This window comes from Triturus cristatus, chromosome 8 (genome assembly GCF_964204655.1).
Source record: "Triturus cristatus chromosome 8, aTriCri1.1, whole genome shotgun sequence".
In the NCBI taxonomy this organism is placed as follows: domain Eukaryota; kingdom Metazoa; phylum Chordata; class Amphibia; order Caudata; family Salamandridae; genus Triturus; species Triturus cristatus.
Genome location: NC_140591.1, coordinates 416,778,092 through 416,805,862, shown reverse-complemented (window position 1 = coordinate 416,805,862; position 27,771 = coordinate 416,778,092). Strand labels below are relative to the sequence as shown.

The following is a 27,771-nucleotide window of genomic DNA, read 5'->3' as shown; positions in this document are numbered from 1 at the left end:
GATGTTCTCAAGTGACTTCCAAAAAATGCTTGCACCCAAGAAATATAGTTTAACCTCCTGCAGGCATCTTCCATGTCCCAATCTATTGTCAAAATTCATTGTCTTGCTACAATTGGAGCCATGGCCCATAAGGCTAATGCCCAAGTGCTGCCAAATACTGTGCTGGACTGTTGCATAGCCTCCCTCCTTGTGCAGTTAACAATGTATACTCTCCTGCACAGATAGGCTAGAAGTCCTAGACCTTCGAAGTCTTGGGGCAGGTGACTAAGGTGACAGGCCGTACAAACCAAATTCAGGCATGAGAAGAATGATAAAGCATTCTTTCTTTATTTAACAAATACTGTCATAAAAGTTCACATAAATACAATTGACATAAAAAGAACTTTAAAAGCGTTAAAACCAATACAATAAAAAAGGTAAAAGCTATTATAAGGACATTTTGGACAGTGCTTAGTCAGTAGGCATTGCTTCTCTTTGGATTACATACAACATGCTTCTGCCATATGCTTTATACTTCTGAAATCTAGTGAAAAATGTGCCCCTCATTAGGGAGGGCCAATACGTTTGAAGGTATAACATTGAGCATTTGTCTAGGTCACATTGCTAGCAGCAGCGGTGGGCAGTGCAATCCAGTATTCAGGACCCTACATTGCCAGGTCTCATTCTCCATACTCCCATTAAGAAGCAAGTTAGAGCAAACACAGTCAGGGGTGATGTATTTGATCTGAGGATTCTGCAGACAACCCTAAAATCCCCAGTCCCCATGCTCCGACAGAGCGGTAATATCCACTCCTTCCTGTGATTGTAATAATGCTTGCAGAAGAACAATATGTGATTAATACATTCCTTGATCTGAGGGCAAAAAGGACAGGACAGGTCTGGGTCAGTATCTTGTTGCCCCCATTTAGCAATAGAGGGGCGCAATGGTAGAGTTTCAAATCGAAATTTAATGTACAAAGTTTTTGCCAAAGGGGGTTCGATTCAATCCATATATTCCTCCATAAGGTAAGAATATTTGAATTCTAGGAAAGCTAGTGTCAAAGTAACCAAACTCCCGTTCTTGCTCAATTCCCCATCGATGTATCTTTAGTAGAACCCCTTTAGTGCTGCCTTGGGCACACCGGAAATGGCTTTAGTGTTAGTCCACAAATGTTTGCATCCCAAACCCGCCCGATACAGTGCAAAGTCCGCTGAAGCCCTTAGCCGTCTCCAATAGAGCAGAGGTCTAGGGGCTGCTTTATGAGGGATGGACCTGTGGCCTAAATACATCAGTAATGGCAGGAGTGGGGTACTTGTTGGAAGGTTTGTCAAAGATAGCAAAAATTGGTTCTCGCCCACCTCCAATGTGGTAGTCCTCTCATGTCCCCATAGTTCTCTCCCATACAAGACCCCGCCTGTAGCTTGTAGGTGGAAGATTTGGATGGTTGGAGATACTGGTCGGAAGCTAGAACCCTTGAAACCCCTGAGGATCCCCCTGCATAATGTTCAAGCTTCAACTTGCTCTAATGGATCTGGGCAGACCAGCTAAAATTCTCAGTCAAGGTGGGGCCCAAATACTCAAAGGTACCGACACCTTCAAGGGGAACAACATTCAGAGACGGGTTAAGGTGTGTTATATGGTTGGGATTAAAAACCATATAGATGTTTTTTTGAAGGTTGATCTCACGGTCTTGTTGCTCGCAGAAGACACCAAACTGGTCTGATGGTGAGGTATTTTGGGGGGCAATGGAAGCAAAATATTTAGGCTGCAAAACTAACAGATAAATTGGAGGGCTCTGAGCATATCTACCTTGGCTCCCTCAATGTTTGCATTTTTTACCATAAGCTTGCCTATCAATATTAAATTGTTCCATTCTACTCTTTAAATATGACTTTGTTTATATTAAAATAAAGGGGATGTCTCGCACTACATCAGCCACTGTGACTGCGGTAAAGTTGGAAAACATAGAGGACATGGGTACGTCAACACGCAGGTGATGAGTTATCTTGAATCGTCAGGCATCCTTGACCCTTCCCAATCTGGGTTCAGACCCAGCCATTCTACAGAAACTACCCTTATTGGTGTCACAGACTATATAAAAATGGCTTTGGATAATAAGACGGTGCTGCTGGTTTTATTGGATCTGACAGCAGCCTTTGATACCGTCTCTCATCAGAAATTGATTTATCAATTGAGAGACTCTGGTTTGCAGGGACAGGCACTTAAATGGCTTACTAGCTTTTTAGATCATTGCGCCCAGACGATCAGTCTAGGCTCCTTTCGCTCCCAAACCTTGAAGCTTACTAAGGCCAGTGCCCCAGGGTTCTTGTTTAAGTCCTACCCTGTTTAATGCTTACGTGGTCCCCCTTGCCAAGATCATTAGGGAATACGGATTTACTCCCTACTCTTATGCTGACGATACGCAACTGCTCTTGTCCTTTGATATGGACATAGAGCTAGTTGAACATCGCTTTGCCAAGGGCATGCTAGCCATATCAGCTTGGATGACCGAAAACGTCCTTCAATTGAATGCGGCCAAGACTGAAATCCTGCTGCTTGGCTCGACTCAAACAACCTGGTCGCCAATTGGTGGCCGGCTGTGTTGGGCCCCGCCCCTACCTCCTCATCTATGGAAAAAAATCTAGGGGTCCGTTTGGATGTCTTGCTGTCTATGAAGGATCAAGTCATGGCAACCTCAGGGACCTGCTACCACACTCTGAGTCTTCTGCGCAGAGTGTTCCAGTGGCTGCCCCTATCTGTCCGAATAACTCTGATTCAGGCTTTAGTCATTGGTCGACTTGATTACTGTAATGCTCTTTTAGTATCAGCTAACTAATCTCTTTTGAGCAGACTACAGATAGTCCAGAATGTTGCTGCACGCCTGACTCTCAAAATGCCGCCTCGTACCTCACCCAGGCCGCTGCTGAGGCAGCTTCACTGGCTCCCTATTCGCCAGAGAATTAAATTCAAACTTTGCTGCCTCGCCCATAAAGCTCTTTATGGTATGAGTCCTAGTTATTTGGCGGACAAGTTTAAATTTTACTGCCCGGGCAGACTGCTTAGATCCAAAGGTAAAGGGCTGCTTGTGGTCCCCTGCTTCAGGAAAATACAAACAGGTGGCAGAACTTTTGCATACCTTGCCCCGAAATATTGGAACACTCTGCCGGAGTCCCTTCACAAATGCCCCAGTCTTCTTCACTTAAAAAAACTCCTGAAGACTGAATTATTCTGAGACTGATTTGGTGCTGGTCCTGTACCCTCTCTCTCTTGCAGCGTGGAGATACCCCTACGGGGGTGATTTAAGCGCTTTCTGAATCCCATACAAATACAAAAATACAAATGACGATAATGATGAAAGACATCGTACGTTCTCTCAGTAGTGTACTAAAATGTTTGACAAATGTCTTAGAAAACATTATCTCTCCTAAAGCTTCACATAAGGATTCAGGCAAGTCTTCTACTATGGTTGTGATGTGGAAAACTCTAAAGGAGAAAACACAGGCAAACATTTTTGATAAGGGGCACACACATTTTTGGCTAGTGCCACATGAGGAGATATTGGAAACTGCTTGTACACTGCAGTCGGCACTATAGTCTAAAGTAAGTGTACAATTTAGTTGTTTGTATGAAAGGTTCCCCTCCTCCATCTGAACACGAATAAGAGGCATGCCTGCAGCTACTTGATGAACCAGAAGAAGAGGTGGAAGACAACTGAGACATCTTTACATATTTGTGGCCTCTGGATAATGAAAGTTAAACGGATAAGGAAGCTCAAAGAAGAATGTCATCATAGCAGATAAATAGTGAGTGAACATGAAAAATATTTACCATGAGATTTCAATATACATATTTATTTACTATCCTTTTAACACTGTTAACATCTATTGGTGTGCATTTTGCTTCTTCCTACCACAGCCAACAGCATAAGGCAGTGGAGATTTTACTGGCACAATATTGATGGATCAGCATTTTCCATCATTGGCATATTTACTTATCCTACTGCAAATAGGCACAATTCATTAGAGTAGCAAAAGTAAATATGTACATTTTTATGTTAAAATGACATCCCTTTAACTTTATGAAAGACATTTGAGGCCGTTAAATCTTACTCACAAGGAACATTTAGTAACAACTTGAGTTTTTGCAACTTTGTGATAGATTTGTTAAGCAGTTGCTTCTGACTTGAGGAACATCTAGTGAAGTTTTTAAGGGCTGCTGCCTTATTAAACACTTTCAGCTGTTGATTATGACTTGAAAAGGACATCTAGTAATTTCATGAGGTACTGTAACTATGTGAAATATCGGACCAATTGCTTTTGCCAATCCTTGTTCACCTATGTGGTGCTGAACGCTTAAACCAATACACATATAAATGTAGGGAGATATGTATATTTTAATTCGTTTTTAATATATTTCAAATTAATTTCCTTTACTATTTTTTATTCTAACCTCAATTTTTAATGTTATGTCCTTAATAATTTCCATATGTTTTGTATTATAGCTGGGTGTTTGTGTGTTTAATTCACCAAATCACAAAAAGCATGATTTCTGAGTAATGTTTTAACTTTCTGCCAAATTTGTATATATATTCACGCACTGGAAAAAATGTTTAAAGTGACGTTATAGTTAGATATGATAAGATCTTAGATTATATTTTTTTAAAACTCAGACATTCACTGAAAAAACCCCCCAGAAAACACTGAAATTCAAAAGTTGTAGGTTACTGAGCTAATTAAAACGTATGCCCCACCATGCTTTGCTTATGACCTCCCATTACTTCACTCATGACGTTAAAAGGCAGCACTGATGACATCACTATTGACATCTCAAATGTTAAATTAGGCTCTTGGCTTTTTTTTTGCTTTTGTTCACTCTAAAAAAATCACAGGACTGACATTTTTTCAGTGCTTATAAAATAAATTGCTTTTGTTTCCTTTACTTTCCTCATTCATTCCTTTTGCCAATTATATTGTCATGGTAACCTGTTCCACACACTCTTCTTTGCGCAGTTTCTTTAAATTTCCTCTTTCAAGTAATGTTCCTCATCACCATGCCTGTCTCATTCCCTAGCACTCAAACCCTTCTTTCTAGCTGTCCAGTCAGACCCCATTTGAACCATATGCATAGGTCGAGATATCTTTGCACCTCATTAAGATTTGACTGCAGCAGATGAGAGGTTAACAGTGGGTATTTACTTTATTTCCCAAACAAATAGCAAAGACTGGCTGAGTGAAGATTTTCTACTTTAAATATATATATATATAAATTGTGGGGTGCTTGGTGTTCAGTTTTTGCAAGTCAATGTCACAATGCCCTGTTCTTTGTCTCCATATAGCAAGAAGGGAATAGACTAATAAATGTATTCTTATTCTTAATATTATTGTTGTTGTTGTCATTATTAATTTGAACTACCTGGTCATAGCAAAGAGGCCAGCTAATGATTAATATGCATACGATTAGCTATAGGTCCTTTAGTGACACCAAGCTGTACCTCTGTATGGAGCAGCAGCTGAGGTAGTATAGAAATGTCAGGATCTGCAACATGCCTTTGATCATTCATTTGGGCAGAGTACACCACAAATTAGGTTTATTTTACATTGTTGGCTTTCACATATGGGATTTTGTGTTTATGTGAAAGCCAATCCGAGGACTGATAAACACTGTTTTTTAAACAGCATGACAGCCTTTGTCTATTTGAAAGCAGAGCGAAGACTCTTCTTCTGCCAGGCATTTGTCAGAGTTGCATGTGGCACTTTATTTCTGAGTTATGTGCAGCGTTCAGTGTTCCAGTGTATTTTGCATATTGGTGGAAAGAATAGGCATGCTCAATATGTTCACATTAAATGCAGTCACAGTGGTTTGTTTGGGTGACCTTGCTAAGTGTCAAGTCTTCTTTTCAGCACCATAAGTTCTAAGATTCATTTCGACATGGAGGTAGTAGGAATAAATGTTGAACTTTGTAATGCTGGGGCAGTATCATGAATGCATTTATGTCAGATCACAGGCTCAGAACAGCTCCTTGCACCAATATTTTCTGAAGCAATTACTATGAAACATGCAGCAGGGACACTTATTCACAGATTTCTTGAGATAATTTATGCAATTTATGCAGCACAGTTTCAGCAACAAACGGTGCATGGTCTATATATGAGCCTGTGCATGGGTGTACAATATGTTCATGCTATGGCCTGAGCTTCTGTTAGAGAGAATGTGGTTCCTATAGGCATGCTTTTCAGAACAACACGATTTAAAACTAAGCACAGGAGAGGTGGATTATCTGCTTTATGGAATGACCTTGATTCCTGAGGCATCTGTAAGCATGGTGGGCCCGATTCACAGAACTAACTTAAGACAAAATCCTAAACTTACTACCATTTTGGTATTCACAGAAGGCACTTACTCATTTTGGTATTCACAGAAGGCACTTACTCATTTCGGTATTCACAGAAGTTAGGAGTCCTAACTTTAGGACTCCTAAATGCCTTCTGTGAATACCGAAAGTCTTAAAATTAGGATTTTTCTCAGTTTAGTAGTAGTATAGTTAGGACTCCTAACTTTAGGACTCCTAAATGCCTTCTGTGAATACCGAAAGTCTTAAAATTAGGATTTTTCTCAGTTTAGTAGTAGTATAGTTAGGACTCCTAACTTTAGGACTCCTAAATGCCTTCTGTGAATACCGAAAGTCTTAAAATTAGGATTTTTCTCAATTTAGTAGTCCTAAATTTAGGACTCCTAAATGCCTTCTGTGAATACCGAAAGCCTTAAAATTAGGATTTTTCTCAGTTTAGTAGTTGTAAAGTTAGGAGTCCTAACCTTAGGACTCCTAAACTGAGAAAAATCCTAATTTTAAGGCTTTCGGTATTCACAGAAGGCATTTAGGAGTCCTAAAGTTAGGAGTCCTAAAGTTAGGACTACTAAATTGAGAAAAATCCTAATTTTAAGACTTTCGGTATTCACAGAAGGCATTTAGGAGTCCTAAAGTTAGGAGTCCTAACTATACTACTACTAAACTGAGAAAAATCCTAATTTTAAGACTTTCGGTATTCACAGAAGGCATTTAGTAGTCCTAAAGTTAGGACTCCTAACTTCTGTGAATACCGAAATGAGTAAGTGCCTTCTGTGAATACCAAAATGAGTAAGTGCCTTCTGTGAATACCAAAATGGTAGTAAGTTTAGGATTTTGTCTTAAGTTAGTTCTGTGAATCGGGCCCGGTGATCTTTGTAGCCACAATCCCTTTACCGCATTTTTCAGAAAGGAAAGCTACATCCTATTCTCAGTGAAGAAGGATGACATCATGGTGGTGCTGATTATCCTTGACTGAGACCTTGCTCAAAGTTCAGCTGGGAAGCTGCTTGGCACTACAAATCAACGTGCAGTGATCAAAGCCATGTGCTTGAGCCCTACTCCCAAAAGGGGAGTGGAAGTAGGTCCTGGGGGTCCAGGTAAGTGGTGGACGATCACAAGGCATGGTAAGGTGTCTACTGAGGCCTGAGTGGCCAATCATCACAGACAAGCGCTTCTAGGTAAGGTCTGTACTTGTACTGCTTTGACACCAAAGGGCACCAAAGCAACAGAAAGGCAGCAAAAGCAGTGTATTCTGATTTCTACTGAAAAGAAAATGCTTCCTGCAATGGCGTTTTATCTGTTATAATTGGTTTTAATTGAAACATTAAACCCTATTTATATTGGTCACTGGTGAGAAAGGGAAATGCCAACCCTGCACTCTCCAAAAAATGGTCCCATTGCAATGAACACATGGCCAATAATGTCCATATGTTTGCTAGCGGTTCAGGCCTGGTGAATACAGTAATATCAGGAACGTTGCTGGTGGTGAGACAAATTTTGTGTTTGTTTGGTGAGGAATAATAGGATAAAATATCCAGTCTTACTGAGATGAGAAACTAGCAGGGCTTTAAGTGGGCCAGGTCTCACCGGTGCTGAGCACCCGAAGATTTTTAAAGGGGGCCCCGAAAAGGGTCTCTATATCGGGCTCTGTTTTGTGCCCTGGCACAGGCTGTCTGTTTTTTTTCAGAACTGCAGTGACAGCAGGCACATCGATGTGCGCGTGCTCACACTGCTCACTTCTCACTAGTGGAGAAGCTACGGCATGACGTCATGAGCATTGTAGGGGAAGGGAAATCCTTTAAAGAGAGTTATTTTCTCTCTGGATTTCCCTTCTCTTTTTGAAACTCAGAAGCAGCAACATTGTCATGGTGTCAAGGAAGCTTTTTCAATATTATATACAAGCCATAGTTGCTGTTTATTTATCTCATGCAACTAACAACCATTGACAAAGCTAACAGTCCCGACTTATTGTAGGTATGATGTTATTTGTTGTATCATATATCTGGAAGCCATGACAGAAACAGCAAAATACAATTTGGGCGGTACACTATGCTAAGCACAGATTTTTAGCTAACGTGTTTTTAAGCCCCGCCCTTAATGACATTAGCCACTCTCCTTTGGGAGTCCCCCCAGTTTTTTCATCCCCATTAAAGCCCTGGTAACTAGCAAGAGCTAAACGAGAGCACATAGTAACCAACCTCAGACTAGACTTGTTTAGGACTGAGCCAAAACCTCTTCTTTGCAGTTTAGCAATCAAAGATATTCAGGAAATAAGAGGGCAATAAGAACCTCAATGCCAGGCTCTGGGTTGTCGACTGAAATGCCAACCCTTCTAAAACCTCCACTGCTACAGGAGAAGTTAGTATGTCTTCCACCACCCCAACACAGATCCCACCTGGACTTGATTTGCAATCCCCAACAGGAAAAACGCATCAAAGAAATGAACCCTAAAGTAGGCCAAGAGACAACCCCTACAAAGTAGCAAGGGTGCCATTAACCATGACCCAAGGAAGGAGACTGCTCCCCCTAACCTATGGTCTCCAGGTGAAAGAACTGCCATAACTGGGATGCAGAGAGCCACTGCAGCTATGCCACTACAGCTCGCTATGCACCTGACCTTACAAAGCCTGTTCAATGGACATAAAACATCATCTAAGCCCAGTCAGAACTCCTTTTTGTAATCGAAGGAGAATTCCTGCCACCAAAAATCATTACTAAAACACTAGCAGAGGTGGGAGGGAGTATTAGAGGTCCATTTTATAGGGACGTGTGGTTAGGCTCCTCTGTGACAAAAACCTGCAGGTTGGCAGCTGGCTGCCTGTGTCAGGGTTGGGTGCACCTAATACTGTAAGGATTTGAAGGGGAAGGAAGGATACATGCACCTGACTTCAACAGCGCACAAACCCCTAAACTATTTCTTGTTAATGTGCATTTTTTAGGTTAGCAAATCAGAAAAGTGACAAAAATTATAACGAGAATCCAGAATGGAAGATCCGCGTCTTTGTGGCCCACTTAATCCTTCCGTAAAAAAGATGTGCCTATGAAAATAAGGTTATTTACAAACACAGCCGTTCAGGTCTCTCCATGCCTTCTCCCATGCTTGCAAAAAGTGTACCTCAGTTTCCTTGCATTGATGCTGTGGAGAAATGAGGACGTTTGCTCACAGCTGACTTGATGAAAAGTTATTTTGGCATTCTGCTTGCAGGCAGCGAGTGCTTCTTTGTTACAAGTCTCTGGCGGTCAATGTGAAATACCAGGGGACAGGCGTGAAAACCAATTTAGAGGTGTTTAAAAGCTTCTCAGTGTAATTTACTGCTGGGTAAAGACATTGCGCTCTGCCCAGGGATATCTTAACAGCAGCCATCTAGGGGAGCTGCGAAAGAGGAACACACATCAGGTCTCTTTGGGCAATAGGATGCTAGGCAATTTCACAGACTGTAATAATATGATGTCAGACAGCTACATATTTCAGAATACTTTATAAGGTTAGAGTAAATGTTAAACAGGCATTGGCAAAGCCAATAGGTCTCCCCTTTTGTATGCCAAAACTGACCTCCTAGTTTTCCAGTGGCATAGCAGGAGGGGGGAGGGGTGGAATCCACCTCAGGTGGCACAAGTTTTTGGTGCGGTGGGCTCCCCCAGCTCTTACCTGCCATTTCAGAGCTGCAATCTCCCCCCCCCCCCCACCCCCCCTCAGCTCTTTAGTGCGGCCGTCGAGGGGGCAGCAAGAAGCCCAGAAACCCGCAAGCACCCCCACCCCCGCTCCTCACTGTGGCCGCCACAGGGACTGTAGTTTTCTCATTGCACATAAGCGGGAAAGCAGGGAAAGAATGGTGTCACTATATGGAACAGAATGAGACCAGCTCATGAAGCACCTAAGAGCGAGTCATGATGTCACATAAATGAACTACCAGCAGTGATGGCACATGAAGGAACTGACAGAGATGATGGTACCTGGTCGATCTGATATCAGTGACATAACACAAGAAAAGTGGCAGCAGAGATACGAAATCATATGTAAGAGAATGTTGGTGGCACTCGAGAAAAACAGCTGTCAATGGTGAGGTCATCAGAGGCAATTAAAAAATTAGCAATGTCAGGCATAGAAGCTGACATCAGTGACGTTAGATCAGGACATATTTAGATTAATGTCACAAACGAAAAGCCAAAACAACTTTGGGAAACTGACCTCAGTGAAATATATGAGGACAGATAGTGTGATGTGAAGTGAGGCAACTGCCAGGGACGAAGTCGACCAAAAAAAAAAAAAAGAATGCCATGAGTCAATAACAGTTGTGCTACTAGTGAAGTTTTCTATGTTGATGTCACACACGAATACCGACGACAGTAATGTAACACATGTGAAGTGGCATGAAAATGTGGACAAGGAAACTGAGATCAATTGCGTAACATGAGTTAACTTCCAGCAGTGCTGTCACACTGGAGAACTGACAACTGTGAGCCGAAGTCACAGCAGTGCTATCTTTCTTGGGGCCGTAATGCGTGACATCATGTAAAAAACTGAGAGATGGGAGGGTAGAGATGACCAGACTTGGTGAATATCGGGAGTGTGTGAGTGTTTGAGGGTGGATAAGGCTATGTAATAAAAAGCTCTATAAAGTGACCAGCGCTGACTGCTTCATAGCACTTTTTAGGTGGAAAAGCTAATGTAAGTGGTGTCCATGTAAACTGGCCCAACACCTGCGTATTGAATTAGCATTATATAAAGCAGCGGGGAAAAAACCTAAATAACAGCCTCGGCTAAGGATTGCCGAAGCAACTACAATGGGATGGAGGAGAACTGCAAGCAACGAAGGGAAGATGATGGGGATTGGAAGCAGCAATGGGAGGATGAGAGGGTTAAAAACAACGATGGGAGGGTGGGAAGGTTTGAAAGCAGGAACACCAAAATAAATAAATAAATCTGCTCTTGTGTGATGTAATCCAGTGACCATGGAAAGAGTTCCAAAGCCCTTGGGCAGACTGCACTGTTAAAGCCGGTGAGTGGCACCTAAGAATCATGCAAAATGGATTGGAAAATAAATCGCAATAGCGTGAAAGCAAAGAAATGCATGCATTAAATAGTACCCGCATCGCAACGGACGGGCACTAATCAAGTGGAATTAATCCCAGCTTGGTCTGTGCTCATCAGACAGGCACGGAAGTGCCGTCTAGGCTGCACTTACTAATTAGGAGTTAGCAAAGAAGAGCGACACTGCAGTCAACAAATGGTAAGCAGCAGGCAGAATCAGAGTCCTTTATTGAAAACAACTGTCCCGCAAGCAAGAGCGCAAGCACTAGTGCAAGCTCGACCTAAAAATGGCAGTGCGCCTATGCCGCCCAACTTGTGGTGCCCCTGCTCTTCTTAGATTGAGGAAGGCACTGGGAAGGTACTGTGTTTACACTGGCAGAGCCCCTGCTGAGTCACCCAATATAGATCTCAGAACTGGCAGCCTGCCCACAAATGGGCCAATGGGTCACATTAATGATCGCCAGCTTTGGGAGTTTTTTTCCTAAACAAACAATTTTGAGGAGCGAGTGCTTTAAGCCAGGGGCCTCCTCAGTTGAACTGGAGTTTTGTGAAGGGGCCACTGCAAGCAGTGGATACCTTCACAATAAGAGATCTCCACCAGGCATACGCGGATCTTTAAATATAGTAGACGGTGCTCCGCCAGAGTAGCAGAGGCCACGGCCCCATGTTGGACTGGTGGTCCCATTATAACCCTGAGCCAGACAGACTCTTACAGCCCTTCAATTGTATATGAAACATTGCTGTTGCCATGGTCCCACACAACAACTCACTGGGCAGAGATTCAACAGCTCACCCTGGCCAATGCAGCGTTGTAATTGGTAGGCACCCAGGCTCCCCTGACCGATCACAATGCTGCAATGCAGGTTTGTGATTGGGTTTGAGTGTTCTGGTTCAACGCTCAACCAGGGAATGGGGGCCTGGGATGTTCTCCACGCAGGCTGCCATAGCAGGGGAGCCGCCACTGTTCTGTGTCGTCTCTTCCCTCAATACCACAGGTTTATATTTGATGGGACTGTTTGTGACCAGAACAGCTGTATGCCCTCACGGCCGGATGTTCATTGCATTAAAAACACATGGACATATAAAGGATGTGGAGCGATGACACATCGAGGAGAGGGGCCCGTCAAACCTTATAGCACCAAGGAAGTAACTGCTGACAGATTGTGAGGCTCGTCCATTCTTGCACGAGCCTTTCAATCCCCCACACCCTGACCCATCCACTGCCTCAGATTTCACCACGAGCAGTGCAGAGGAACGCAAAGATGTACCCGGGCTGAAAGAATCCAGCCTGGGGGTGAAACCCCATTTAACAAGGATGTACACACGGCCTTCACATTGACTTCATTCTATTTGACCAGGTACCCTTGTACATGTCTGAATACACAACCTGCGATAGGCTGGCGTTCTTCCCAGGAGGAGTGCACAACATACATCAATAAAACAAATATAGATAAACTCATTGGAGCCTGCCACATTCTTCAAAGTCACTTATTGCAGCTAGAGCCACCCTACCAGAATGTCCACAGGCGTGGGATGAGCCTATCAGAGGATGCAAATCGTTATAACTATTATCCAAAGGCATAAGAGAATCAATAAGTGAATACAATTTTTTTTACATTATATGTGATCAATGTCCTTTTAGTTGAAGTCTAAAAAGAGTCTTGATTCAGTTCCTTCTGTTTGCTTTATTTCATTTCTTAAAACATGGAGAACAGCAGCAGCCGACGTCCGTTCCGCCCCCCCCCCATGTCTTTCTCAGGACTCAAGTGTGGAGAAATAATCGTTCCCGGTTTTTCGTATGCCTGGTTTTGATTAGCTAACCTCCGTCATTTTTGCACCGACAGATATGTCAGTTTTAACGTGTCTGTCATTCCTTGTGACATGATGTGTCATACAGTAAATATGATGTATCCATCATGTCGCAAGGAGGGAGCAATGAAAAGTGACGCATCACTGTTTTCACGCAGAGATGCGTCACCTTTCATTATTGAGGCCCTCACTTCTTTGAGGACTGAGGAACAGGAGGGGAGTTCTGTCCATGGTATACCCCACACTTTGATACATTTCTACTTTCTTTTTAGTGCCTTCACATGACATCGCATATGATATTAAATGTCTTTAGATGGCATACATTTATAGACCAAACCTTACCAAGGCAGGTGCAATGCTGTACAAATTGTACAGATGGGGAATGTAACAGAGTGGCTGGCATACGTGCCGTTGGCCCTAATGCGAGGAAGGGAAATGGCCTGCCCCCCTCCCCTCCACCCCCACCGGTAAGTAGTGAAGAAAAGCACTATAAATGGTCGGTAGTGGGCTGATCACACTCCAGAGACTAGTCCTGGTGCCACCGCTCCTGGTGACGTATTTATGGCTACGTCCCAGATAAAACACGAAAAATATGTTAATAAAAACAGACTTGCAAAATCTACCAGACGAAAAGAAAGGTGTATTATTATCACATGCAACCACAGTGTAATCTAAAGCAGGTAGATTATAGCTTTCTTCCAAAACGGAAGTAGAAGGGGTGCGTTCTTATAACAAATAAGGTCTACGTTTCCGGAGGAGCAGTGAATTGTGTTTTATAAATGAGGTTATCACCTTTTATTAGAAGTTTATTTTCCATTTTGCAGTAAAAAGAAGCATAATCTTTCAACTAGCATCACATTAAGACTACATTTTTTTGCATCGCTTTCTGTATCTGCAGAACAACAGTTCTACAATGGGTTTATCACAGTTCAGAGCAAGGCAACACCCCAGATATTCATTAATCTGACCCCAATCCAGGCCTTAATTTGAGCTGATGGCTTCAGGTGCTTTGCACTTAATTATCAACACACTCGCTTGTGACAGATGGCCACAAGGTGGCGCTGTCTGGAAAACTTAGAGATGATCACAACAACAGTCAATTCTTAATTCAATATACATGGAAAAAGACTTACCTGCCATTACTAAAGCTTTGGGGGTCTGGAATAGTCCAAATTGTCACACTTGTAGGAGTTTGATGGTTAGTTGTTTTGTTGTTACTATTATTGGAAGCATGGCAGGGGTTTGTGTGGCGCAAGGTGCAGTGACCACCTGATAGGAGCGCTGGCACTCATTTTTTTTATTTTTTTACAAACTAAGCACTGCACCTGGAATGGACACCCCCACACTAATTCCAAGAGACAAGACCGGTAAGAAATTCACGAGTTCCATTAGTAATAAAGTCAGTAATCATGTTTGCTTCAATTACCTTTGCATTCCTCCTGATTATCTTCGGTCGTACTTCCTCAGCCAGTGCCAGCTCAATGAGGTCTTTCTCCGATCCTCCATCCAGAGGGACTCTACACTGTGGTGTGACTAATATAGGTCTATGCACTGTTTTGCCTGCACAAGGGTCAATGTCGCAAATTTATGATGCAGGGGTTGTTATTTTGTTTTTGGAATAATTTGCAACAAGCACAGTCTTGAGGAGCCTCAATACCTCCCTCCTCAATACCACACCAGTGCGTCACAACAGTGGAGGCTCCAGCATCTCCTCACTGCTTTGCAGCAGTGGAATAAAGTGAATATAAAATGATAATAACTCATTGTTATCATGTTATGTTTAGGTCGAGCATTCGAGACCTCTTGTATATACTTTAGTATATACTTATATGTGTATGTACTTTGTGGGCTCCGGAGATCAGCTCTACGACTTGTCTGCTTCCGCTAAGGGACTTTTTTTCTGTTCAACTTCCTCTATTTAACTGTCTTGATAGTAAACGAACAGCAGAGGTCAGTAAAATACCAGAATTGCTTTCTGCTTAGGGACTTTCTGTTTTTTAATTTTTCTGGCGACTGCCTCTATTTAACCTTCTTGATAGAAAACGACCAGCAACAGTAAGTAAAATAACAGAATCACTTTACCATTCTCTAGATTCCAGTCCATAGAAATTGTCTTCCACGAGCACCCATAGACAATAATATTTTTTTTCAAATCTTTAATTTTCAGTGATATGACCACCGAAGGCCCTAATTGTATATTAAAAACAGGGCTTTGGACTATACCATTTCCCGCCGAAAGGCAATATTTCTCTCCATGTGTTCCCATACCTGGTGTGTCACGCAGTTTGGTGCTTACTTTCCCTCCATGTTAAAGAACAGTAGATGTTTCAGCACCCAGGCTATTATGCTGCACAGCTAAATACATATAAGGTCCCAATGGCGAGACCGATTGCATTGCAAATGCTTGTTTCCTGCTGCAGCAACTTTGTGGGCAGGTGGGGCTACTCTGCTTACAGAGCAGGGCGGGGGAGAAGTGGTTTGCATTACCTACGTGTGCATGAATGTTTCAAACAATCATGCACACTTTGCATGTTCTCCGTGCAGTCTGCATTAGAGCCTGCATGGAGAACATGCCCAGGCCCCTATTGCCTGGCCGAGCTGAGCGCAGAGCCACAGTGCTCAGTGCATTGCAGTGTTGTGATTGGCTATTGGGAGCCAGGTCCTTCCTGCTTCCATGTTCTGGCTTGAAGAGACAACGGAGGGACAGCAGAGGAGAGACCCGTCAATCTGGTATGTTTCTTTTCCTTTATTTATAACCTCCTCTCCCTCCGCTCCTGATCCATGCCGGCCACCACAGGCGTCACAAGGAAGATTACCTCTTGGATGAATTATGACGTTGATGTGATCAGAATAGAAAGCAATGAAATTATAAAGGTTAATTTGCCAGGGAAGAAACTGAAGCACTAGTGTCCCACTGCAGCCCCATAGGTTTGCTAGCAGACTGTTCCTGTGCATGTAGACGTTTCAGAGGTGTTGTTGCAACACTGTCAGCTGAAATGAGAAAACCAGTGTGTAATGCAGAGATTTTCACCCATGTTCTGGATCCTGGAGGTACCCTGGACTAGAAAAGATCCCAGGATAGTGTTTGTTTCAAGCCATACCTGATACACTCTGTGTGATATTCATGGAGAAGGGTCAACAGAGTGTCACTTTTCAACTCATGAAAAATTATTTTAGGTCAGAGGTTGAATGAGAGGGAGAGCCCTTATGAGAATGACTACACTATGCTGCTAGACCTTGGACATGTGGATTCTGTGAATGTGCAGGTGAATGAGAAGATGTGTGTGTGTCTCCGCACCCACAGGCATCCCTGTCAAAGCTCTTAGTGTTAGATAAGCCGCAGCCTTATGCATCTTTAGCATAAATACTAAAATCAATATGTACAATGAGAGCTTTGTGGAATTCCTTCCTGACCACAGTTCATACATCTCCTTTCTATGACAAGTGATGGCTTGATAAATCCTTGTTTCGATAAACCAGTATCTAGACAAATGACAACGACAAACCAATTGTGCAGATCTGCTGGTCAGATACCCATAATTCAGTCTCCAGAGTTTCCTTAGACCATTTGGTGTTTTTCCTCAATCCCAAGATTACTTCACTGGGGGCTCACAGTGAGACAAGATTTTTGAGCTTCTTCTCAGAATCAGATTATCACTGCTGCAACTTGACTAATACCAAGCTCCATAATTTGCTCAAAATCCTATGATAACCGTATCAGTACCCAGCCAGCCCACTCATTGTAGTCAGGTAAAAAGTCACTTAAATGCACAATATAGAAATTGTGAAAGTTGTTATTACCTCCATAATCTTGTATCTGCCTGATAAGAAACAGCAACATATATTTTTCTGGCAATTACGTAGGCACTCTTTTTGTATTTAGCCTGGACCTTATGTTCCTTATCTCTTTGATATGTTCCACTGTGCACATTGTTTTCTGCATCCCCAGGATCTCTTACAGGGTTAGCTTGGCCACCTCACAAACAGGAAAGCTACAGGGCATCTTATATCATCTTTAGCCCACCTCTTCTCTGTGAATAACTCGATTTAGGTTGTTGTGAAGGCTCAGTTAGAGTACATTTAGCCTCTTGGTTCCCTCCTACCTCTAGACTGACTGTGAATTATTTGAAGTTGTGATCAATCATCAGAAATAGGACACAGAATAAACTGGAATGCAGTTTGAGAATATTTGAAGTGTATTGCATTCCTGTTCATATGTGTTGTCCTCAGAGCGAGTCTCGAAGTGAACGAGAACTGGAACATTGAAATCTCCAGGTAAGGAATTATTTTAGGGGGTTAACAATATGTCAAAACCAAAAGCAGATAAGTGGTCAGAAAGAGTTGATCAAATGCTAGTGAACTATGAATTGAATAAATATACAACATAAATTCATACCCTTGCACCACAGCACAATTCCTCATACACAAATAAAAGGACTCTGGAAGCACACTTTAAGGGCCCTATTTTTTGATGTTGCTCAGAAAGCCTCCGACCTGCGGTAGGAAGCCTTCCATCCGACATCTTCGGTTTCACTTTCAATTGCTGCATTACAATGACGGCGGTCAAAAGTGAAACCGGCTGGTCATCCCGGCTGACTTCTGGCAGGTTCAAGGAGCCTCTCTGGCTGTCGGAACTGGCACGAAATCTCTTAAAGACGGCGTTCGGGCCATCGGGATTACAATCTCGGTTTCTGACAGGCTTTCCATGTCGGGCTTTTGTTATGGAAATCCTGTCAGAAAGTGACTTTGGGGGCCCCTCTTCAGCCTCCGGTTGGGGACTGAGGTGTTAATGCTTACACCGTGTGGCAGGCACCTTGATTCTCATATTTCTCCATGGGAGCTTGTGCTACGGCCGGTTTACAGATGCAGCACAAATTCCCATAGAGAAATGGGAGCATGCACCCGCACCATGTGCTATCGCATTGTAATGGCGGTGTCGGGAATGCCGACCGGAGGTCTGTCAGTCCCGAGACCGGTGCGATGTCACGTCCGTCCGTCATCATAATCAGGCCCTAAGTGTGTATCACACATCCACTTAGTGCTCCCTTTACTTTGGAAGGTAATATAATGGATTCCAGGAACCCTCCATAAAGCCACAACTGTGAAGAGCAGTCACACACTGCACTCTCATAGTGTTGAGCTCTGGACTGGCATCCAAAGGGAGTATGAAGGTGACTGTATGCACAAGCTGCTCCATGAGGGTCAGTGCAATCTGCGTGGGGCTCTTAAAGGCAGCTAAGCTGTCACTGTGTGTCCTCTACTGTATTATTATGTATCAAAGTGAGAGAGAGGATGAGAGGACTAGTCCTTATCCCCTGGAGTAATGTATCTAATCAAGAAGAACTAGTCTAACTAGACGTGATAGGAGTCTCAAAAGTGTATGGTTGATGATGTATGTTAAAGAAAAGTCTTATTTCTTGTTATAAAGCCCTCACCCACCAACCTAGTTGGTGGCATGCTTCATCATCTGGCCCACCCGATGACACCGAATGTGTCCCGGGTGTGCTTCAACGCCTGTGTTACAACGGAGCAGGTATGTTACTGAGTGTGCAGTGTTAGTGATGTGAAAGGTGATAGGTTAAAAACTGTCCAGTTGTCCCATTACCTAAAGGTTTTACTTTAATGTTTGGGCCTTTGGCAGTAATAATCATTTTGCTGCGAGTGCCCCACACCCTACAGGTTGACAGGAGGGACCTGAGCTCACACGCAAGCCAGCACCCCTGCCGGAAACTCATGGGGCACTCGCAGCAAAACGCTTGTTAATACCTTGAGAGGGAAGCCCCCTCATACATATAGGGCACCTTAGCGCGTGCAACACATTTTTCCGATCTATGACACGACTAGTAGCATAGTTCTTACCTTCACACATCACAAAGGTCCTGAGGAAAGCCAGTTTACAGAATAAACATGTAGACCACACACTGGATGCAGGAGTACCCTAATACCCCTCCACCTACATCCAACGCCTTGTTTTTATTACTGCCAGAGGCCCAAACATTAAAGTAAAACCTTTGAGTAATGGGACCACTGGACAGTTTTTAACCTATCACCTTTCACGTCACCAACACTGCACACTACTCAAAAGCAGTCTTTGAAAGTAAATCATGCAGCCCAATGTGCTAGCAATATCTCCCAAAATAGCCAAAATGTCCACCCGAGAGCAGCAGCACATATGTTTTCTGGCACTGAAATAAAAAATGTCCCCCGTGAATAATTTTAAAAGTAAATTGTTTTAGAATATTCTGTCCTTTAGACACAGGCGCTTCAATTTTAGCAGCAAGAAATGTTTAAACTTTAGCTGATGAAAAAATAGCCAAAATTCAGGATTCATGCTTCTGTGGTTTCCAGTTGCAGGACCTCCCCGCCACATTTTTATTATTAACATTATAATTTTGAGTTTTATATAGCGCTAGCTAGACCGAAGATATCAGAGCGCTTCAAATGTTATTCGAAGAAGTCCCCTACTTTAGGAAACTCTTTGTGGACACTAGGCCTTGGTTCAAGTTGCGAAAAAGCTTCCTAAAGCCAGTTTCGGTTTTAAGAAAGGGCAAATGCAGTTGGGAGTTGTTTAGCATAATACAACCACATATAGGTCGAAATACCAGCTATCCAGAGTAACAGAATCAAAACAATTCAGCGGAACACTGTATTAAAATGTATTTCCAATATAGTTTGTGAGGGAAACGGTGTAAGGAATATGATGGCTATATTTCAGTGAAACTGCGGCAGTACCTCTCATCTCTGACCCAACAGAGGACTTTTTAAATTGCTTTCCAAACTAATTTACATTTGGCTTAAGTTCATGGGTTATGGTGTATAATAAAATGTGGGTATGCCATTTGTCTTCATAATAAGATTACAATGACATTGAAGCTTGAAGCACAGCTCTGAGTTGACTAAATAATACCCTTATTTCATTTTCAGGAATTCAACGGTTTCCAAATTGGACTAGTTAATCAAGATACAGAAAATAATTCAGATAAACAAAGTCAAACAGTGACATGTGAAAAAGAAGCACTACTAATAGGTAAGAGGACATCTCAACTAATCATTGTGAGGGTTCCTACTAGTACACTACCTATGAAAGAGATCACAGCAGCAACTCACCAATAACAAAACATTCTCTGTGACCTTTTATAGTAGCTATTTCTGCCAATTTGCTGTTGTTTTGCTTTTTTAGGTTTAATATATTTGCCCAAATATACGGCTCGCTTATTCCCTATAACATATTTTCTCTTTCTCTCACTTTCTTCCCATTCATCGCGCATCTCATGACATTATTACAAACACCTCTACATCATTTCCTCTTCATTGTAATACTTAAGCATCTCTGATGCCTCAAAATATTCACAAATATTATGCAAGGATGTGTTCTGATGACTTCTTCTTACTGCAGGAGTTCACCCATTTCTTATCTTCTCCTACTAAATCCCTCGTGTTCTAAGAAAAGGATTGTATCCATCACATTTGATATGTTTCTAACCAAATACCCGTCCCCGACCTCTGAAAATTTCCTTTCATATACCTGATCTTTGCAAACCTGGATTTGTAGTGATGTACTGTTATCTTCTAGCCACTCCAATTTTTTTCGCTAACCACTTATCAAGCATTTCTTTCAAATAATCCTTAACTGAGGTTCATTCCCTGATGCATGAAAACTTATCCTAAGAAGTGTGATTAAGCTCAGTAGTGGGTTGTTTGCTCGCTGTATCATAGAAAATCTCATCTCACTGAGTAGGTCCAACAAATATGAAACCCGGCTTAAATTTTTGGTATTCTCCCAGTAGTTTGGACTGGACTGGACTGTACCACTTGGAGCCGAGGATGACTAATTTGTTTGCGTTTTATTTGTAATGACAGAGAAAAGCACAAAAAAACAATGGTATGGAATGTGTTCAGAGTATTTATCAGTGGTTTAAGTCAACACTGTTCACTAATTTGTGTTTTGCTATCGAAGAAAGAATGCACCGTTAAACACTTTATCTGCCAAATTCATAACCATTCCCTCTTTCCAAAAATCCCCTTGATGACCTTTCTGTTGCTCCTGTGCCACTGCACACCATGCTCTGTCTCTTTTAATCACTAAGATTGCAGTTTTGTGACTATGGCATTCCTATATTTGGGCCTTTTTTAACATTATGCACCATACTCTTTGGAACACACTGTCAGTAGATTCAATGATATTAATACCCTGGGTACTGATTAATGGGTGGAGTCTACCATCCACTGTGGTGAATTTGTAAAATAATATTCGCAACAATGCCCAAATGTTTCTCAGAAGCACTTTGCTGGCCTGTCAAATGTTGGAGTTACCAAATACCAATGTTGTCTAGTCTTGATGCCACCGAATGCCTCTTTCATCCGCCATCCTACACTCACTGCCCAGTTATCCCACATTTGCTGGTGCTTTCTTGCTCTGTCACTTTTTGTTTCGTAATCCTCTTCCTCTTTCTTTCCCCTTTTTCTGCCTTTCTCTCTATTGTTCTGGGTCGAATTCTAATGATGGGAAAATAAGTTCCAGTCCCTAAAAGAAGTTGCCAATGGGGACCAGCTGCAAACACCCACTCAAATTAAGCACTGACCATCCAATGTCATCTATGCCCAGCAGTGCTTGATGGTTTTGTCAGCTGTGCTATAATTGGTGATTGTAAGGGGCATGCCCTACATAAATCCAGACATTCTCAATGTCTCTTCCAGCTCTGAATGCTATTTTTGTTTTTAAAACAGTAGACACTTTAGCAGAAACACCAGGATATGGTTATAAAGGGGAGCCTGAGCAAGTCTCCAGGAGACTAATCTACTGGATTTCAGTTGCCTCATCTGAAAAGGCAGCCGCAAACAGCCGCATTATAGAGAGGTAGGGGCAGTTTACAGCCATGTGAAATACTGTCTTCCCCTCACATCTGTGAGGTGCAGGGCAGCCATGTTGTATCAAGCACAATGACAGACCGCTTGTCTCACTTTTCTAGTTGCCAGGGATAAGATCAATTACATGGATAAAACAGAACAAGGTGAGCTGTTGCTGGTCTTATCCTAGGTGCGTAATTTGAGGAGCACTAGCCAGCCTCTCTGAAACGGCCCTCCACAGTGTTGATGGATCCCTTTATACACTCAAATCACAGCTGAGATGGTGGCTTCTGAGGCTCCACTATAGGTGATTGGCGTGCTCTAAGCCTGAAATGTAGAATTACGTCATTTTGCCCCAGTATGGCTTTGAGGTGCTGGGCAGATGTTGGGCTGTTAACAGAATGGTGGTTGTTAGACCTGTCAGCTTGAGGGTGTTCTCCCCCCAAACTTGTTGCCTTCCTTCTCCCTTTTTCCTGATCTTGTTATTGCACACTTTATCACTGCTAACTATTGCTAAAGTGCATGTTCTTACTCGTTAAAACCTGGAAATATTGGCTCATCCCCAATTGGCATATTCAATTTATCTATAAGTCCCTAGTAAAGTGGTACTACATGTACCCAAGACCTGTAATTAAATGCTACCAGTGGGCTTACAGCATTGATTGTGCCACCCACTTAAGTAGACCTCTAAACATGTCTCAGGTCTGTCATTGCATAGTCTGTGGGTGCAGTTTTCCATTGCCATTTCGACCTGGCAAAACAAACCTTTTGCCAGGCCCAAAACGTCCTTTTTAATACATATAAGTCACCTTTCGGGTAGGCCCTGAACTGCCCAGAGGGCAGTGTGTGATGTATTTAAAAAGCAGGACATGTACTCTGAAAGGTTTACATGTTCTGGTAGTAAAAAATCCTTAAATTCGTTTTTTACTACTGCTTATATCTCCCATAGGATAACATTGGGATTCCTTATTATATTTTATAAGTGTAATTTTCAAATGGGAAGATATGACTGATCCAAGTTTCATGTCTCTTGAATCACAATTTAAAATCCAAACTTATGGTGAAGTCAGATTTTAAATTACAGTTCTCAAAATGCCACTTTTCAAAAGTTGGTATTTTCTTACCTTAGCCATTTGGTGCCTGCAGCCTGTCTCTGGTCGCATGACTGTATGTAGCTGACAGTTGAGCTTTATGTATTCCTCTGAGACAAACACACACACTAGCAAACTTAGTTGCACCTGGATGGGCCATCACTAGCATCATGGGAGGCAGAAGCTGGGCACAGTCCTACTTACGCTTGAATAGGCAGTGTCCTGCCACCACACAAAGGGCTGCATACCTCCTGTAGTTAGTCTGGAGCCAGGACAGGTAAGGCAGGGCATCTGTGCACTTCAATAGGCATGCTTTCAGAAGATTCCCTCCACTCTAAATGCGCGACTTTGTATAAAAGAAGGACCTCAGAAACCAACTTTTCTACTTTTGGACCTGTTGATGCTCAGCGAGTAAGAAGGACTGCTTTGCTGCTACAAGGAATGCCACTTCTGCTGGACTGCTGCTTTAAGGGCTCTGCTACCCTGCTGTGCTGACCTGCAGCCCTCTTTCCCGGGGAAGAAGAACTGGACCTGTAACTTCATCTTGAATCCAGGACCCCAGAGTGACTCAAATGGCTAGTCTACTGGCCTCCCTATCTGAGCCCCAGTAACATAAAAGACTCCTCAACCAGCTCCTGGGCCCAGCTGCAGTGAGTTCCTGACCCCCAAGAGGTGCCCCTCAGGTCCTGGATCCTTGGTGTGGGTCACAAGCTCTAGAAATAAAGCTTTTGGGCTCTTCGCGACTGGGAACAGGCTTGTTCGCACCTAAACAGTGCCACTCGTACTGAAATTCAGCGCGAGCCGCCGACATCTCGTCTCTTCGCAAAGCAGCATTGACAGCCCGTGGGGGACCAGCATCTCCAAGCTCCAGCCTTTGCGACTGTGATGCTCGGCCTGCTTTTTGCAACACGCGACTGCTGCCTGCGACGCCTCCTTGCTCCTCGCAACCCCCTCCAATGTAAACAGGACTCTAGGCGCAAAACATGAGAAGGTAAAACTTCAGTGGGAGTAATCTGGGACAGTAACCAACCCTCATGCCATCGCGGTCACCAGAACTTTTGACTTTGACCCAGTCCATTGCAACCAGATAGCTGCATGTTGGCACTTTCTGCTTTTAGGTGCTATTCTACAATTCATTCTAAAAAATATGTAACTCGGTGATTGGGTTTTTCTCATTTTGTTCTTGTTTTAGTTATTAAATTGAGCTCTATTCTTCTAACCTGGTGTGTGATCTTTTTGTATGTTTGTTTTCACAGTTTTACTGTTTGAAGTGTTGCACAAACACTGTACACATTGCCTCCGAGTTAAGCCTAACTGCTCTGTACCAAGATAGCAGGGAGTTGAGCACATATTAATTTGGGGGTGCTTGTGCCTTACCCTGACAAGGATTGTGGTTGCTGCTTAACCAGGGATTACACCCGAATCAACCAGTAACTCAATTTTTAACAGTTGTGATTGATGTAAATGTTTTGCCAGCCATGATGAGATTGAGTACTTTAATACACCCATTGCTATACAGACATTATAGCCTGCCCAAAATATTTACCACCCACATTTTGGAGGTCATAAATATTACTTATTAGGCCTCCAATGTTTCAACCATTTCATTACACTTTTGAACAAGCCGTGGTAATGCATCGGTTTCACCTATGCAATGAATAAAGATCTGTTTTCCATAATTATCGTCCGGGAGAAGCAAAGAGCTCCATGACAGATAACACAGGAGTGTAGAGGATGTGGGGCAGTGGCTAGAGCTGCTGATTTGAGAGCTGGGGATCCCGGTCTGAGCCTCAGCAGCGCTGCGCAACATCCTGTGATTCTGTGCAAATCACTTAATCTCTCCGGGTGATAAATTGTTAAATAAATATGCTACAAGAGTAAAAAGGCAAAACTTTATGAAAACATGGTTCCAAAACGGATTTCGGCAGCGGGAAACTGATAAGTGAAGCAGACGAGGAACAAGCATTGGGAAATGCAGGAAAATATGCCACGACCAATGGAAATGGAGGAAACGTAAGTAGCACACACAGGAACCAATGAGAAGACAGGAAAGAGAGGAAGCGGGATGCAAGTCACTTTTAAGTTCATATTAAAAACAAAAATTTCTCAAGTGAAACCTACAAATTGACTGCATTCTTTCCACATGTTCTACCCATGAATCTTCCATTGTGTACACTATTAATATTCCCCTAAGGTTTGACTTATCCTTTATTTTCTTCTACAAATGTAGAGTTCACCGGGTCACCGATACTCTGTAAACAAGGACATTTCTTATTGGACATTACCTAGAGAAAGGATATTGTCATTTTCAAGTAGTCGTCTAAGCTCGCCTTCCAGTCCGCTTTCAAGTGTAAGTCAAGTATAGGCATTCTGTAATACGTCAAATTACAGTGGTCTAAGGATACATTAAAGAATGCACAATATAAGTTTTAACATTGTAGACAGTGTACAATGATGAATACATTGAGATTATTATGTAAACTAGGCATGAAAGAAGGGGTTACTATACTTGACGTATTGTGCATCCTCAAGCAAAATATAATGAGTTTGTAACAAATTAAAAATTCCAGTGTAGGTACACTTACATTTCTAATTATCATATTTTTATACAATTATGCATAAAGCCTCATTAAAAGTGGCTTGATAATTCCGTTGGGACTGGTAATCGCAGTTACGATCCCCATTGAGATCATGTAATCTGCAGGAATACTACAGATCTCTTTACTTTCACCAGAGATTTTGGCTCCTGAAAGAGGTAATAACATGTGCTAACCTCTATTCAACACCTCATTGAAAGCCAGGAAAGTCTCATATAGCGGTTGAATATTGAATGAATATTGACTGATGGGCTGAATGGATTTCGGATACCACTTTATAGCCTCATACATTATAATGATCCGGAAAACAGTATCTAGCCAAATAATCACCATATTAGTTCGTTTAAACACAAGTTACATATGGTTCCAAAGTCAAATGATACCATCTACTAGAAATTACTTTATATGCCTACCTAATAAGATAAGTTATCTCATTCTGGCCAGCTGGCACTAGTGTATTCTTGTACTGACTTGGCTCAGTTAAATGGCAGAAAACATGGCTGACGTGAAGAGCTGAGCAAGCCTCCACCTCCCTTGTAAAATCACACTGCTGAGCAGGAGCTGTCAGCTCACATGCACCAGATACATTAAACAGAAATAGGTGCAATAAACAAGCGTTTGCAATGTAATAGGTCACGCATTTGCGAGAGTTTGAGCTATTGGCATTGTAAATGACAATGCCTTTTATTTATTTGTTTTGAAAACCTGCAAGTGGTGCGTAAACACGGACTTTGTACTTATAGTCGTTGCTTACAAGAAGCAAGGCTGTCAATAACTGTGCCTCTTTTACTGCCAGGCTTGCTTCTCGTAAGCATGGACTATAAGTACAAAGTGCATATTTACGTACCGCTTGCAGGTTTTTAAAGAATATAAATACAAGGCATTGTCATTTACAATGCTAACAGCCGAAACTTTCGCAAATGCGAAACCTGTTGCATTACAAATGCTTGCTGTCTTTACATTGTGAGATTTGTAGTCCTGTTTACCGCTTCATTAAGATCAGGATTACATAATAAAGAATGCTTAGAATGTATGTGGATTGGGAGAGCTACTCAAGGCTACTCAACAGATGCTGAACTCCTCACAATAAAGACGAACAGTGCCATGCGTCAATATTAATTCTAATCTAGGGTGTGGGTATAAGGAAATAATCCCTCATTTCTCACAGCATGGAATGGCATTTATTCAGAGAAAGTTTATTCACTCTTTAAAGGCGGAAGCAAAAACACTAGTGCAGCTAACAATCGCGTACACAAGTCTTTAAAAATAGCTGCATACGCCGGAGTTCAAGCTATGGTAAAACGTTTTTTTTTGGTGTATTGTCACTATGAGAGATCATTCATCCATGACGAGTTTTTTAAGCGCAGTACCCGTTCTGATGCTGGCAGGACTCTGGGCTGATCTGCTGTGGTCCATGATCACTCATACTGGCGCTACACCGGTCCAAAGGAAGAGAGAGGCAATTCTATAAAAGCGTACAAAAGTTTCAGGTCAGACTCAGATTGTTAATAAACCCTATTCGCTTTGAATAAAAGGGCCAAAATCAGGCAGTCACCCACATGATGACAATGATGGGTGATATAATAATAGGGAAGAAAGACTTCAGCTGCTGCACATAGCTGAAGAGCTTTTGTAATTGTATTTATATAGCACTAACTACACCGAGGAGTGCTTTGCAGAGCTTTACAGCAAGTAGCACACGCTATCCGGAACCTTTAAAAGCGGGCACCGTAGAAAGTCAATACCCGGTGCTCGAAACGCACCTGCCCCCTACCCCTCTAACCGCGTGCACGTGGCTGTTACACTCACACTCCAGGGAGGCAGTGATTAAAAATGGGCACCATGGAAAGTGCACAAGAATCTGCAGAAGTGTCTTCTGACCTTCCCAACTGGCTAGCTGAAGTCATGAATGTCAACGATGCCAAGGCATACCCGGCGAGGAGAGAGATTCCCCAGCTGTTTGAGGTAAGTGTGGATGTAGGTTTGTGCAACAAGCAGCGAGGGGCAGAAAGCAACAATTTAAAGTGACACGAACGTATGGTTATGGTCTGGTACTTACCCATGTCCCC

At 42.5% G+C, this 27,771-nt stretch overlaps 1 protein-coding gene across 3 annotated transcripts in view; it reads left to right on the top strand.

Annotated features, from left to right (window-relative positions):
* Window positions 1-27,771, top strand: part of ENOX1 (ecto-NOX disulfide-thiol exchanger 1) — a 2,037,207-nt gene that overhangs the window by 1,949,748 nt on the left and 59,688 nt on the right. For all 3 annotated transcript variants that reach the window (XM_085621817.1, XM_085621818.1, XM_085621816.1), the window contains one exon: window positions 20,092-20,194. In XM_085621817.1, the coding sequence (XP_085477943.1) occupies window positions 20,092-20,194 (103 nt within the window). The remainder of the gene's footprint in view (window positions 1-20,091; window positions 20,195-27,771) is intronic.